The sequence below is a fragment of the Hetaerina americana genome, unplaced genomic scaffold, assembly GCF_022747635.1.
Source record: "Hetaerina americana unplaced genomic scaffold, ioHetAmer1.1.p SCAF_4, whole genome shotgun sequence".
Lineage (NCBI taxonomy): Eukaryota > Metazoa > Arthropoda > Insecta > Odonata > Calopterygidae > Hetaerina > Hetaerina americana.
The window spans coordinates 32,119,795-32,136,684 of record NW_027286985.1 but is presented as its reverse complement, the minus strand read 5'-3'; the positions used below and the strand labels follow the sequence as shown (position 1 = coordinate 32,136,684).

The 16,890-nt window shown below is 38.0% G+C and overlaps 1 protein-coding gene across 1 annotated transcript in view; it reads right to left on the bottom strand.

Annotated features, from left to right (window-relative positions):
• Positions 1 to 1,360: 1,360 nt before the first annotated feature.
• The window catches only part of Sh (Potassium voltage-gated channel protein Shaker), a 503,402-nt gene continuing 487,872 nt past the window's right edge, over positions 1,361 to 16,890 (bottom strand). The window contains exons 8-9 of the mRNA XM_071590049.1: positions 16,501 to 16,695; positions 1,361 to 2,199 (exon numbers count right to left, since the gene is read on the bottom strand). Coding sequence (XP_071446150.1) covers positions 16,508 to 16,695 — 188 coding nt within the window. The 3' untranslated portion in view covers positions 1,361 to 2,199; positions 16,501 to 16,507. The remainder of the gene's footprint in view (positions 2,200 to 16,500; positions 16,696 to 16,890) is intronic.

The following is a 16,890-nucleotide window of genomic DNA, read 5'->3' as shown; positions in this document are numbered from 1 at the left end:
GTGTGTGTGTGTGTGTGTGTTTTTTGTGTGAGAATTCTCTCTTCCTCCTTTCAAAGTCCCCTCTCTCTCTCTTTCTTTCTCTCTCCTTCCACTACACTTTCTGTTCCAAAACGTCACTTCCATGAAGGGCCTAATGCTGAGGATGGGGACGACGAATTTTTTTTAACATGTAAATAGATATTCAGCACCATTTAGTGAATAAAAATTAGTCCTGGAACCTTCTTTTGGTAGAAATGGGGCCCACATTTCTACTCACAAGTCCTCATTAAATCTTGTTTCATCCACTCCTATGCCTTCTTACTTAATTATTATAATTTTTTTTTGACCTTACCCTGCACATCCGCGGCATGGACCAGTTGAGAGGGTGTAGGGTGTGAGGGTGGGGGGTAGGGAGAAATCAGGGGAAGCAGCACCAACCCTAAGAGACCCCCACCTAATTCCCCCATTAAGACCCCCACCCAGAACCTACTCCCAACAATTGCCTTCCCACTCGCATCTCTGCTTCTTCACTCCCTCCTGTGCACTCCAGGGAGTCTGCCCCCCTCAAAACCCCCAAAAATACGTCAACGCTCAGGCCGTCCTTTTTTTATATCATCTCAGTGGCATTCCCCCGCACATTATCCAGGGGTTCCATGAGGGGGAGGGGGCTGTAGTGTACTCCGAGAGAGAGAGAATGAGAGAGAGGGAGAGTGCTGGAGGGAGGGAGTGAAAGGGTTAACTGGAGAGAGATCCTCTAATGGGGATGAGTAATTCTCTTGGGTCAGGTTGGGTCAGGTTGGGTCAGTTGGGTTGAGGGTATGAGGGCAGCAGGGTTGGGGTCAATGGAGTGTATTGGACAGGTGCATGGATGAAGGAGGGAACAAAACAAAACCAACCAGGAGACCAAAAATTTTGCTGAGGAGAGGAAGGCTTCTCACACCACTGAACCAACGGGAAGCAAAATCAGGTGACTACAAAAGAGGGGATGTGGATGTGGAGGGCCACACCCTCCCAACCAATGGGTAGGGTGACAGCCCATATACATATATGTGTGAGTGTATGCATATATATAATTTGGCAGGATTTCTGGGTTGCAAAGGGAGAAGGGCTTGAGGGTGGGAGGCGAGGAGGGTTCAAGGGAGGAGGGAGCAGAAGGGGAGAGGTCTCTGTGTTCTCCCTTCTCCTTTCCCCAAACTCGACCACTTTGAAAAGGGGTATGCTCTCTTGAAAAAAATGGGGTGCTCAAAATTCTTTTGCTGCGGAGGTCCATCCCCCTCTTGCTACTCTCCCCTACCATACCCCACTCTTTAAAAAACCCCCTAACACTCCCCCACCCCTCAAACCCCCATTTTAACAAACCACCCCCTCCTCTGTACCCTCTCTCCCTGCACACATCCCCTTCCCACACACAATCCCACCACACACATTGAACAACAACAACGCACTCCAGCCTCCACTCACTTCCCTCATCCATGTTCAACTTCCACGCTTGCACGTCCACCTCACAAAAGACCCCAAACACCCCCCTTTTCATTCCTTCCACCATCGTCCATCGATGCAATGTCCATCTCTCGCTCCTCCACCCTCTTCTGTAACAATCTCATCTTGCTCATTCCAACGCAGAGCAGCAAAACAATACAGGATGCTCCTTGGAGTACCCCTTTCCACTGGCGCCATCTTCCAACAGGCCATTTCTTCCCCTTCTGTCTTCGTCATCTCCATTTCATTTTCTCTTCCTCCCCCCTTTCACTCTATCTCTTTCTCTCTCTCCCGCTTCAAACTTCACCTTCAAAAACACCTTCCTCCTTCTCCTCCTCCCCCCTTTTTATGCATGTATATATAATAATATATATGTGTATATGTATATATATATATATATATATATATATATATATATATATATATATATATATATATATACACACATACATATATTTATATTTTTATGTTATTAAAGTGTGGCAGGGTCCCCCCTCACCGACCACCATCCATATCTCTCTCATATATATATGTACATATATATATATTTTCTTTTCTCTCTCTCTCATCACTCTCTTGTCTCACTCTCTCTCACTCACTCTCCGCTGGCTCTAGCTGGCCGGGCTCGGTCCCCCGAGGGAGGAGGAGGAGGAGGCGGGGATTGGGCCCCGCCTCGCCGCCCTTGTGGTGGAAGCGCTGTCTCCCGGTCATCATCACCCATTAGCACGCAGGCCTCCATCGCTGCAGCATGGGGTGGACATTGGTTGGTTGTTGTCCCAAAGTTCACAGGAAGGGCAGGCAAGTAGAGAAAAGAAGAGACAGGTTAGGTCAACATCAGCAGAAACACTCAGCAGTATGAGTACTGACAATGAATTGTTTTCCTGGCATAATGTTGCCCAAAAGTTTGTGATCTCACATGAAGTATTTATGATTCAAACCCAGTTATATATCCAGTTTGATGGCTGTTAGAGGAGAAAACACAGCAGCTGAAGTTATTTGTACCGTCAGGGGTAAGTAGGATTTTAGTTAGAAATGAGGGTTTAAAGGAAACCCAATGTTAAACTTAACCAACCTTTGATTAATGGCATGAAGGGAACATATTACAATACCATCTTAAAGATGAAGTGCTATCCTATAGCTGCTTTCCACTCGCTACCCAAAGAGAAATTGAATTCAACTGAAAAATCTGCCAACACCTTAATTCAAACCTAATCTCATGATATGAAATAGCAATACATTAAACACCTCACTAAAACTAATATTCTGCTATGACAATGCAACATCTGGTAAAGGGAAAGGTTTTATACTTTTCTAAAATATCTCACTTTGGTAAGAAAGAAAGTTGAGAGGGTCATGTGAATGTTAATTGGATCACCTATGAGGAATGGGGCACCTATGAAATAATAATGAAAATCTCAAGTACCATAATGATTTCAGGTACATTAAATTGATGCTCAATGCTGGAATTCAGAATGAATTACATGCACATACACAAAAGCAAGGGATTTCCACAATACCTCTGTAGTAGCCTGTCATAAAGAGAAACCACAGTTGACCAGAGAAATTCTTAGGTAAATTCTTCAGTAAATTCTCTAACCTGCGCTACACATGAAATATTTGAATATCAGTTGCATGCCTGTTTGGAATTTTTAGGATAGCATCTCTTATGCTTGATGATTATCCAAGTAAAAACTCAAGTTTAGAAAAAAACTGTTGTAGTATCTTTTACTCTACACCCCAAAGAGTTGCAAAGGATGCTCACCAACAGTGCATTCTTTAGCATATTTCTCTGTCCTGGATCGGGTTGTCTCTTTACAGAATTCATGCGTTAGGCTACCACCTATTAAAGATATAGGAGGCATAAGCAGAATTTACTTCAGATAGGGCGTGCGGTTACTAGTCTACTGGTGAGACTGCTGACTTTGTATAAGAGACTATCACCTATCATAGATATACCATGTTTGACGAATTTATCATGAGTTACATGAGTTTATATGAAGTGCATGTTTCCAAGAATGCTATGGCCATGGATTCAATTTTTTTTGGAAATTTTACCGATTAAGGTAGGCTATGGATGGAAACATGTCTATACAATTTCTCATAACCAAAAACATAACCTAAATACAGGCACTACCATAAGTCTCTCTTCGATTCCACAACTTTTTTCCTCCCTTCATTCCATCCAGCATCCCGATCCTATTCCTGTGCCTTCCTCATTTGCCTAACATTCTCCCCTCATTCATAGTCTTCAACATCCCAATCAAAATACTCAGCATCCATATTCCTGCTGCCTTTGGATTCCTCCCAACCATAAAATTCCCCTCTTCTCCCCCATCACGTCAAGCACTTCCTTGTTTGTTTTCCTTTCAGTCCACTTCATCTTTTCTATCCTTCTCCACTCCTACATTTCAAAAGTCCCAAATCTATGCCTATCGTCTTTCATTGACTATGTTTCTATGTCATACAAAACCACACTCTATATAAGAGTTTTAAAAAACCTTTTCTTAACATCCATATTCAATACCCCAGTCATCAGTTCCTTGCCTGATTCAATCCTTGTGAAACAAAACACTCCTGAGATATTTAAACTATTCCTCTTAATTTTTGCCCTCCTATTTTAACATTTAACTTATCCTTTCTCATTCCATACCTATCATACTAAATATCTAATTCACTCAGCAATGCTAGGAACCCCTCGGCTGATTGACAAACTACAACAGCTTGGTCATCAGAAAACCTAACTGATTTTGTGTATTACTTAATGACTTTCATTCCTATTTTCAGTCCTTTCCATGCCTCTTTAACTTCCTACTCATATTCATTGAACAGCACAGGTGATTATGGGCACCCATGTCTCACTTCTATTCTAAACACTGCCCATCTTGACTCTCCATCCTCCACTCACACCTGAGAAGTCTGAGACATGTACAGGTTGCGGATAAGTCTCCTATTCTACCAAACTATTCCACATTTCTGAAATATATTCATCAATTCTACACAATTCATTCTATCAAATGCTTTCTTGAAATCTACAAAACAGATAAATACATCCTGATTTATATTCTATGGCCCTTTCTATTAGCAATCTCATTACTGCTATGGCAATACGTGCGTCTCTTCTCTTCCTGAACCCAAACTGATCATCCAATCAAGTATTTATTTGTCCTGCTCTATATCTTTTTATTGATAATTCTGAGAACCACTTTAATTGCATGGAAAATCAGACTTAGTGTTCTGTAGTCTTCACATATGGCTGCCTTTCCCCTATTTGACATTGGAACTAATGACAAAGGCTTCTGGCCAAATTCCTCCCTCATTAATACTATAAATTATTCCATTAAAACTCTTCCTCCCACATATTCCTAAACCCTTCAATAGTTCTGCAGGAATATTTTCTACCATCATGACCTTATTTTATTTCAATTCCCTTAATGCCCATTCTATCTTATCATCAAGTATTTGGACCTAAGCCATCCTCATCTACCTCATACTCTCTTTCTATACCTAACCTTGCTCACCTAGCATCTTTGCCATATAGCTCCTCTATATATTCCTTCCATATCTCTTGTATCTTCCCTGACTTCCCTAGCCTGTTAACCTTACATATTTTCACACTGGTCTTCCGCCACACTTCTTTCACCCTAATTTTCTCACGCCTCAGTTTATCATTGAAAACTTTTTCCTTCCTTCTACGTTAAGCTGTTTTTGTAATATTCCATTTCCTTCTCTCATGCATTTTTGTAATCATCTTATCCATAGTGCATGACTTCTTGGTTCTTTTCCTCTTAACAGTTCCTATAGTTTCTTTAGTGGCTTTTAATATCCCCTTTTTGGTATGTTGCCATTTTGTCTTTATAGTACCCAACCCGGGTTCCTCACTCATAATTTTCCCTAAAGACCGCTGATACTCTTCTTTTATCAGTTAAGTAAATACTTAATGTTTAATATCCTGAACTGTCTTTCCTGTTTTATCTTTTTGAATCAGACACTTCACATCATGATTACTAAATTGTGAACAGAGTCCATGTTCACTCCTGGGAAATTTTGTGAATTGATGATGTTGTTCCTAAATCTGGGACAATCCATAATGTAATATAATTGATGCCTTCCTGAGTCTCTCAGCATTTTACATGTTTACTAATGCCTTTTATGGTGTCTAAACCAAGTGTTGGTAATGATTAACTCCTGTCTCCTGAAGAACTCTTTTGCTTTCTCCCTGCAGTCAGAGGAAGTGAATAAGAAAAGGGAGGACATTCAGGAGAAAACAGCTTGCCCACTTCTTTCTTTCTACTGGGCTATGGGAGAAGTAGAAACTTTGAATGACTTGGTAAGATGATATAATTTACAATATCATGATTAGAGTTCAAGCTTTAACTTCTCCTAAACATATTGATTTTGTCTCTTGAGTTTTTTCATCAGCATAACACCACAAAATATACTTTGGAAGTACTTGGCCAGAAAATGTGATCATTATACAATTTCTATCTTAGGAGATGGGACTGTGGTAAATAAATAATTGTCTTAGATATAGCAGATAGTTTATCTGAATGACAACTAGTTTACCTGGCTATTATATTATGTAGTATTGTAAGTTTTCTAATCAAGAAGGCTGTATATATTTTGTGATGCCTCCATTTAATTTGTTTATATTTTCCGGAGATTTCTCATTAAGCTACTTGCTCCATAAAATGAGTTCTGGCATGATATTATGATTGTTTGCCACTGTGACTCTGTTAACAGCAGAAATACTTGTTATTAGCATAGATCAAATACCAATCATTCCATATTTATCAAAATTTCTGACTATAGTTCTCCTCTCCTTTGATTCTTCAAGCCTAATTTTTCTAAATTCCATAAATAACTAGAGACCTATTTTTTTTCAGGCCAACATATTTTCATATTGCCATTAAGTTTGGGGTAGTGCATTTTAAATATGTACATTGTTTCAATTCCATCGAGTCACTGCTTTTAGAAAGTCAGGCACATGTAGCAGCAATCTGAGGCATATACAGGTTGAGAAAAAGCTACCTTGACTGGTAGATTACCTATAATAATATGTATCATACTGCTTCTCTTTTAAAAATATGCTTCCTCTGTTTCATACTAATGAGAATTTCTATCCATATGGTACAAGAAGTGGCAACAGTATTCATGTCACTCTCCAAAGGATAAAGATCTCATGGAACAGCACATTAGCAGTGTGCACAAACTTCTTACTGATAAGACATTATTATATTGTAGATGGATTCTTTCATTGGAAAATCATAATGTGTCACTATCTGCATAGTCTTATTGAATTCTGCATTTCTTATCTTGTTCCTTATAGAACTTGTTAGTATCCTGTATGCATTTCTTTTTCTGAAGAATCATATATGTACCTGCATGTTATCTGTGCTTGGTCTCTGGATAGTCAATAAAATGAACTCATTTTAAGACAACATTTTATATACCCTTCTGTACTGAGTTTAACTCTATGAGATTGTCATCCTTCTCTGCGTGAACAACATTTTTATCTCCAGATCATAATATGCTTGTTCTTTCTCTGCAAACTCGCACGACAACTTTGAAATCTAAATTTTATAATCTCCTTGCTGTATCTATCTAATTGATATTCATATTTGGTCACCTTTACGAGCCACTCTTAGTTCGTCATTGGGTATCCTAAGGGTCGAACTACTAGAGTTCATGACACTCATGCCCAAGATTAGACATGAACCCATGAAATTTGGGTTAGCAGACAAGCACTCTACCTACTGGGCTAACATAGCCAGGAATTATATCCCAATTCATTGGTTGACATTCATCAATAGAAATTATTCATTATTTGAACAAAGTTAAATGTTTTGACTCGCAAATTATGGAAACTAAAACTGTATCTCAATAATTGTCTCTAATAATTCATTTTATCAAACTTAGCTGCAACTATATCACAAGGTTAATAGCAAATGGACATATAAAAATTAATTCAATGCCTATTTCTCATACTTTGCACATCATATTTAAATTACTATATCTTGAGGCAATAGCATTCCAATGTCATAGTTGCAATGCTCCATTGAAAAACTATTAATTATTACAATTTAATGTAAATTAATAATGACCACATGCTGGTACCATGAGTGGAGATAATGTATTGGCAGCATATATGCATTGAAACCTTGTTGAAGTCAAATAATAAAAGTGCACCATTTGGTTAAACAGTTAATGTAGAATGGACTCTTAAGGAATAAAGACTTTTTATGGTTAAGGAAAACCAAATATTGGAACCTGTCCTGTTGGAGATCAATAACACTGTCTGGGTTAAGAAATTGTGGAGTGACTGTGGATATAGAAGAACAGTGACCTAAAATGATTTCAGTGACGTCATGATGTGCATGAACCCAAGCTTATCTATTTACTTTACATGTGAAGAGGGCCAATAAAATTAACAGATAGGTACCATCTTATACAACAAACGCTTCAAAAGTAGCATTTGAGTGTAAAAAATCTTTTTCAGGATGGTTGCAATCATGCAGTAGTGAGTGTCTTCAATCCTCACATATAGGTACTTCACATTTTCACTTGATATATGTCTCTTTGTGAAGAGTTTGTGAGCATGAAGGCTCAGTCAGACATTGAAGTAGGAAGCATTAAATCGGAGCAGGTGGAAAATATCTTATATGTGTGGAGTATTTTGTAAGAAATAGGGCATAGTAGTGGGGAGGTTAAAGTTTGCAAAAGAAATATTTGCAATGAGGAATGAACTGATGATTAGCATACTATATGGATATGCAAAGAAAATATCAATAAAGACTTTAACCTGGCTCATATTTTTCTATGATTTGTAAACTTGACTTCTTTGTGGCAGGGGAATGAGCGTAGTTGACAGCTGTGAGTTGAGATAAGAAAAATGGAAGAAATAAATTAGACAGAGTGAAGCTAAGAAGTTTTAAATCCTGTATGTTGGTGGAGGAGAGGTAGATAGACATGAAATGAGATTTTTAAAAGGTCCAAAAGGTTTCCAGATAAGATATTCAGAGGCTGTGGGATGTGAAGGCAGTGATAGAAGTGAGACTAGTAGGTAGGCAAGAAAGAGGGAGGAAGAGTTTGGGATGTTTGTTTTGTATGGACTGATAGAGGGTATCTAGAAATGAAGAAGAAAATAATATGGGGCAAATAAGAATTAAATTTTAAGATTAGCTAAGACAGTATGGTATGTGATAATCATTAATGACCAACCAAAACCTATCTTTAGGAAAATGGTAAAATAGAGGTAAATGACCTATGATGCAAAGAGCTCCCAAGAAAGTGTATTAAACCATTGGATGGAATGTGTGCCATCTCATAAATTTTAAATAGAGCCAAGTCATATGATTCATTGGCAAATATTTTTAATGAACCCCATCAGAATCAGGCAGATACCTAACACGGTATCAAAATGGTGCACATGCTAAATTACTTGCTTCTCCTCTAGGAATCTGGATTTGAATCCGAGGTGATAGGTGATTGGATATTTCAACAGTATCCTTATCCCTACTTGTGGTGCTATGTGGGCAGCACTTAAAGTGGAGTATACTATCTGTTGGATGGGATGCTGAGTTGTGGACCCATTGGCACCTACCATTAGGAGTAGTAGACTATTGCCAATACCAGATTTCTCCTTACCCTTCCCCCATTTCATAGACATCCCAGCTCTGTCAAATTACCCGCTTATTTCTTATATTGAAATGACTTAAGCTGTCGGTTGCCTCCCTGAAATAGCTAATACTGCTTCCTAACAGCCATTGCTCTGCAATGATTATTACGTGTAAAGTTTGTAGGCGTTTCTGCTATTTAGATGGGTGTGCTACTGTAAAAAATTTATGATAACAATATTAAATGTTAGAAGTTATTGCTAGATAAAAAGGAAAATGATATTGTAAGCCAGAGCCAAAAAGCTACCATATATTCAGACCCATAAGACACACATTCTTTACTTGTAAATGTGCTCTAAAATCAGCCTGCCTCTTGTGGGCTGATGGTATATGGGTAAAACTTCGACCTATATGATACAAGCTGATTTATCAGAAAAACACTTACTATTATGTATTTTTCTCTAAATTAGGCATAGGAAATGGTTGTCTTTATTGTAAATAATAATAATTTGAGCAAGTAGTAAGTAATAGAGCTTTAATATTTCCTTGAAAGTACTTCCTTTAAAAATTTCTCATATTAATGGTAAGTGTAGTATGTTTATTTAAATCTCACATGTGATGCTACTACAAAATTTATGTGCATTGGGCCAATGGAGATATCACCCCTCTGTCAAGACATTGTATCTCTCCCTATAATTCAGGAGTTTATAGGTACTGAACCTATTAGTTTTATGAAGTAGTATGAAAGTATTGTAAAGGCATAGAAAATGGTCAACCTTATTATAAATGTTGATAATATCAAAATAATAACAGAAACTAAGATTTGCATAAAATGTTAAAATTATAATAACCTCATGGGATCTAAATAGAAAAGATCATCATGCTGTACTGCATTTCAACTTGAAGTTATGAATCATACTTCAGAATATATATAGAGGGCAGCTAAATGGCATTATGGCTAACCTCTGACAGAGAATATGATATGAGAGTGGATTTAGTATATGCAGATATGAGTCACAAAACTTTATGTTCATGTGCTTCTAAATGGCCAAAACTTAGGAATATGTTGTGAACTGGATAATAAATCACAGAAAGAAGAGGATTACTGTTTCAATAAAAATGATTTTCAATTAAGCGAGAAAGTTAATGATAAATATGTTTATCAATAAAGGATGAGAGATTTATGAAGAGAAATTGTTGGTGCATACATACCAGGACTACATTAGGACAGAAACTGCCATTTGAATTAGAAAGAAAGTTTGTAAGACACCACCTCTTGATGCCACAATGATGGGAAGAATGAAACATCCATTGATTTCTAATGCTTGTGATTGGTTGAAATGGTCCTGGGAGGGAGTTAAAGGTGGGACTATGATAATATCTTTTTAAAAATGTGGAATGAGCAAAGCACAAGATGGAAGTGAAGATAACATTGTATGTGAGAAAAATGAAAGCCCTACAGGAAATAAATGTGGAAATGACTTAGCAGCAGTTATAAATCTCTGGGATTGCACAGCAAATGAATGTTGATAGAGCTGCTAGTTTTTTTTATGTAACAACTCCAGTTACTTTGTATTAAGTTTTCAAATTAAAGTAGTTCGATCTTTTTCCATCATTTCCTAGTATTTTTTTAAAATTCTAATCTTTAATATCATGGTGCATCTTATTCACCGGTGCATGGTATGGGCCAGGGAAATATGGTATTTTTATAAAATGTATTGTTCAAGCCCTCCCATAGATTATAACCTTGACCTGGTGGAAGGCTTGTGTGTTCCGATGACCCCTAGAGCTATGCTGGTGTGAGCAATGATAATTGCTCCTGCTAAGGTCACCCGTGCCAGTTAGGTCAAAGGCTGGGAGCCTGACAAATGTAATCCACTCAGTATCTGTTTCTCAGTGAGGTGGCTGCAAGGACATCTACCCCAGTGGGGTGATCATTGAGTGATGATGTCAAGTTAAAAACACTATTGAGGAAGGCAATGGAAAACTACCTCAATTATTCATCGCATGATTTTTATGATGAACAGTTTTGAGGCAATGAGTCCTAGTAACTATGCGACTCGGCCCAATTGGCCATGTGTCATGCCCGGCAGAGGGAGAGGCAAGGCTTCTGCAGTCTTCATCTCACAAGAGCCTTGCATAGCAAAACCAACAGCAGCAGCACAGATGATATAGAAGAAGACTGAATTAGTTAGAATAGGAACTCGGAATGTTAGGACTATGTTGAGGACAGGTAAATTACAGAATATAAAGCAAGAGATGGAAAGAGGAAATATAGATATTTTAGATCTCTTCAAGGTGAGATGGAAGGATGGAGAGGATTACAGAAGTGATAGTCATAGAGTAATATGCAGCGGAGGGGACAACTGCTAGCCAGCAGTTGCAATAATATGGAATAAAAAGGTAGGAAGAAGCATAGTCAACATAGAACAAGCAATGGATAGAATATTACCAGTAGAGGTAAAAGCAGAACCGACAAACTTGGTCATTGTTCAGGTATAGATACCACCAAGTAATTATCAGGAGTAAGAAGTTGAAAGGGTATATGATCAGTTAGAGGACCTAATCGAGAGTGTTCCTGCAGGGAAATTGTTTGATAGTGATGAGGGATTTGAAAGTGATGATAGGCAAAGAAAGAGATGGAGATAAGATGGGGACTAAGGTTTAGGTACATACAAGTAATGCCCAAGGGGAGAAAGCAATTGAATTCTGCAAGAGACAGGAGTTGGTCATCACCAACTCTTGGTTTAGACTCCAAAAAGGGCATAGGTATACATGGGAAATGCCAGGTGACTCAGAAAGGCATAAATTATATTCTGGTTAGGCACAGATTTAGGAATGGTGTGATGAATTGGAATAACTTCCCAGGAACGGATATTGGCTCTGATCACAATTTAGTAGTTATGAAGTGTAGTATCCAGCTAAAAGAGAGAAGGCAGAGGAGGCGGATTGGGAAATGGAATGTAGAAGCATTTACTGGATTTAAAAGGAAGGAGTATCAGCAGGCTGTGGAAAAAATCAAGAGTGAGGGTAAGAAGCCATGGACTATATGATAATATATCAAAAAAGGGATATTGAAAGCTGCAAAATAAACTATAGGAACTGTAAATGGGAAAACAACAAGGAAACCATTGATCACGGATGAGATGATTAGATAGAGAGATAGATAAGATAAGGAAATGTAAATCCAGAGAGAAGGAAGAACAAAGAGTTAAATAATAACTTGAGATGGGTAATAAATAGAGTAAAAGAAGCGTGGTGGAAGATGCAGTGCAAGGATATAGAAAGTTTACAGAGGAAGGGGGAAATTGGTGTGATATGCAAGAAGGTTACTACACAATCAGGAAGTATGAAGGGAAAATATGTGTTAACAGTAAAGAGATAAGTCCGTTGAAATATTAGTTGAAACAGGAAAGAGAGATGGAAGGAATATGCACAGAAGAAATGTTTGGTAAAGAACTTAGGCCAGCAAGGTTATACATAGAAAGAGAATATGGTGTAGATGAAAATAGCTTAGGTCTGGGCATACTTCATGGTGGGATAGAAAGGGCATTAAGGGAGATGAAATCAAATAAGGCCATGGGGGTAGACAACATTCCTGCAGAACAACTAAAAGGTATAGGACATGTGGGAGGAAGAGTCTATGTGGACTGATTCGTAGTATCTATAAGGAAGGAGTCTGGCCGGAAGACTTAGTAAGATCAGTGTTAGTTCCTATTGCAAAAAAGGTAAAGGCTACATCATGTGAGGACTACTGAACAATAAGTATGATTTCTCATGTAGCTAAAGTGATTCTTAGGATCATCAACGAAAGGATGAAGAGCAAGGCAAATGATTACTTAGGGGATGATCAGTTTGGTTTTAGGAAGGGAAGAGGCACCTGCAATGCAATTGCAGTCATGAGATTACTAATCAAGAGGAATATAGAATACAATCAGGATGTATTTGCCAGTTTTATAGGTTTTGAGAAGGCTTTTGAGAGAATTAATTGGGAAAAACTAATGAGTATATTGCAGAAAATAGGAATAGCTTGGAGGGACAGGATGCTAATTCACAACCTATATGTCTCTCAGACAGGGGTTTGTTGAGAGAAATCCTATGGAGGCATGAAAAGTGGATGAAGGGGGTTTTGACCGGTAGTGGGATGTTGAAGACTGTGATAGAGGGGAGAATGTTGTGCAAATGAGGAAAGGGAAGGAACAGGATAGGGATGTTGGACGGGATGAAGGGTGGAAGAAGGTACTTATAGATGAAGAGGGACCTGAATTAGAGTAGGATGTTGTGTTTTCATAGGAGTCACTAAATATTTATTTAGGAGCTGTGTCCATCCAAAAACCTACCTTAACCAGTAGATTACCTAATAATAATAACAATAATGTCTCTCAGACTGCTCAGGTATGAACGGAGGATGGAGAATCAGGATGGGTAGTGTTTGGAAGAGTAATGAGGTTGGGGTGTCCATCATCCTCTGTACTGTTCAATGTATATGTGTAGGAAACAGTTGAAGAGGCATAGGAAGAACATGGTAAAAATGAAAGTTGGCTGGAAATTCATAAAATCAGATAGGTTTGCAGGATCAAGCTTTAATTTGTCAGTCAGTTGCAAGCATTGCTGAGTGAATTGGAAATTCAGTGTGATAGATATGGTATGAGAGTAATTGTAAATGAAACAAAGGTTATATTATTTTTGAGAAAGAGAAAGGATAAGTTAAACATTAAATAGGAGGGCAAATACTAGAGCAGGAGGAACGATTTACATATCTTGGACGTTTTTGGACCAAAATGGTCAAAGTAGTATGGAGGTAAGGAAAAGAATTGCATCGGGCAAAGAGGCTCTCACAAGGGGGAAGGAATTAATGAAAGGGATGTTCACTAAGGATCTTAAGAACAGGCTTGTCAAAATCTTGATATGGAGGGTAGTTATATACAGTATGGAAACATAGTCACTGGAGCAGGATGATAGAAGTAAATTGGAGGATTTTAAAATGTGGGTGTAGAGAAGGATGGAGAAGGTGAAGCGGACAAAAAGGAAAACATATGAGGAAGTGCTAGGTATGGTGAGAGAGGAGAGAGGATTTTTGGGAGAAATCATTAGGAGACAGAAAAAATTGATGCAAAGCATATTGATTGGTCGCGGGATGTTGAGTACTCTGTTAGAAGGGAGATTGTGAGGCAAATTAGGAAAGGGCAAGAATGGGATAGGGGTGTTTGGCGGGATGAAGGGAGGAAGGAAGTATACAGAGATGAAAGGGGACAGGTTATGGAGTAGGATGTTGGGTTGTGTTTTGTTAGGAGGAACAAAATATTTATTGGGTAGTTGTGTCCATCTTACCTACCTTTCCTACCTTAACTGGTAGATTACATAATAATAAAATGTTGCTGAAGCCTACATTTTTCATTGTAACACAAATCACTTTTCCATAGTTTGAAACCATTCACACACCTATTGAAATAATTCATTTGAACCCATTGTCACAGATTCATTCACAAAAATTCACTATCTTATATAAAATAATACCTCACAAAATGAAGTGAAATATTATATAAGTGTCCACTATAATACATAAGTATTTCAATCATATAATGAACAAATGTAAAATGAAGACTGGCAATATGACGCTTTTGAATCTTATTGGTTAATACCTGTCCACAAAAATTCGACCATCTTGTGAAATGAAGGAAGCTAGGTTGAGAATTGTAGAATGATTCCAAGGGTTGGTTGAAGCATTAACTTTTTGTATAAGTTCTCCATCAAAACATTCATGATTAGAACTAAATCAACCGCTGAATGATACAAAATTTACTTTGAGATGTTTTCCAATATCATGTTTCCTCTAGGATTAACCAAAATCTTGTAACCATCATTTTCTTGAAAATATGTATACTGTCTTTTATATATTATTTCTTTTGGGTGATTAAAAGTCATGCATTCATTATCATGAGGACTTTCCTATCAGTCATTGGATAGTAGCAGTTTCAACTCTCACTACATCTCTTTTGTTTTATCAAATCCTAGAATACAGATGGTGACTTTCCCACCAGCATGTTTAACTCAAATAACTGTGAATTTTCTTTTTTCAAAATTCCTATTGTTGGTGTGGCAACTAGTGTCATACTGCCAATTCCATTTGGAGAAAAAGATAGAAGATTTTAAATCGAAAATGTCAAATGACCCAGCCAAGGATCTGTACTATTCATGGGGGGTATATAGCTTGCACATTCTATGAGTGATCTCTGTATTATATTTGAAGTATTCTGACTTGGGGCAATTTCATTATCATTAGTATGTTGCTGCCTGGGAGCCATTTATTATGTGGTGACTGTGATAGAAATGAGATATATTTTGAATTCTCACTTCAGTGCAAATTATAAAATACCTAGTTGTGTTTTTAATTTTTTCTAACTAAATGGAATACTATTTTAATGCCCTTCACTGAAACTGTACAGTAGGTGATGGATGATTCCCTCATTTAAGTTAGTTTAATTCAATGACAAATTTGTAAGACCAATTGAATTAAGTTTACAATTGATGCACTTGAAAAGATAATATTTAAATAATCAGAAGGATCAAGGTAAAATATGTATTATTGTATGGTAAGCATAGCCTGTATGCCTCACAGCACCAGAAGTTTGAAATCTAGAGGAGGGTGAAACATGCCTATGTCCCTAATTTTTCACTTCCCATTTTCCTTTTAGAGAGCTTTTTTCCAGAAAATTTTCTTACTAAGTTTGACTGCTCAGGCTGACCAATTGCATCATAATGTATGTCAAATTCATAAAAACACCACATGTTGAACTGTAGAGGAGGGGCTATTGCCTCCCGTTGGCTCTCCCTGTAAGCACAAATGCCTTCACTTGAGAAACATTTGACTCCGGCCTGTTTCTTTCATTCTTTTATCTCTCAAAGCATACATTAATGATGCTCTCACCCTTCACTATTATCTCTCAGTGGCAACTATATGCTCTTCACAATTCCATCTGATTTCCTAGACCCTCTGTCAAATCCTAAATTGATCTTATTTTCCCCAAGTTTTTTGCTGTCTGCTTCAAAACTCCATAACTTGAGTAGGAAACCTAATTATGTAGATAGTCTCTCTTGTAGTCTGGTGCAGTAAGTTAGCTTCTAGCTATTTATAAATAAATAACTCTCAGAATTTATTTGACCATTTTCTGCCAGAGTGATCAGAATTTTTACAGTTCTCTCTCACCTACACCAGGAAAACATTTTAATGAAGTGTACTGCTGGTGCATTGTCACAAGCCACTTTCAAGATGGGACACAGGAAGGAGCAAAGGGGATAACAAATGCTTTCCTTTCATTCTGCTGCAGCATACAGAATGAGTGCTACAGCATACATGCTCCTGCATGAGAAAGAGGGAGGGGAATCAGAAGCCTTAGATCTGGTGGGGCATTTCAGGCCCTTGGCTAACCTCCTAGTCAGACGTCCGTTTCTATGCTGGCAGCATTGGTGTTGTTGTTATGCCTGGGATTGCAGTTGGGTTGCTTCTTGGTGAGATCTCCGCCAGATCCACCACCACCCCCTGCAGTCCCCAGCAAGATGCCTTCCTCCAACTCCATTATGTCTGACGAAGACTCGGAGAGCGAACTCTTTTTCAGGTGCTGCCCTGCTCACATGAGAAAAAGAGAGGGATTAATGGCCAGTGCCAATGAAAACGTCTCAAGTCACTCTAGGAGATAAGAACAATGCTTGGGCACCTTGAGAGGGTTTCACTAAGATGTATTTTATATGACCATTTGCACAAATTAATTGTAAAGCTGGCACCTGAGGGCTCCCTTTTTTGCATAATAAGTTCTGAAGG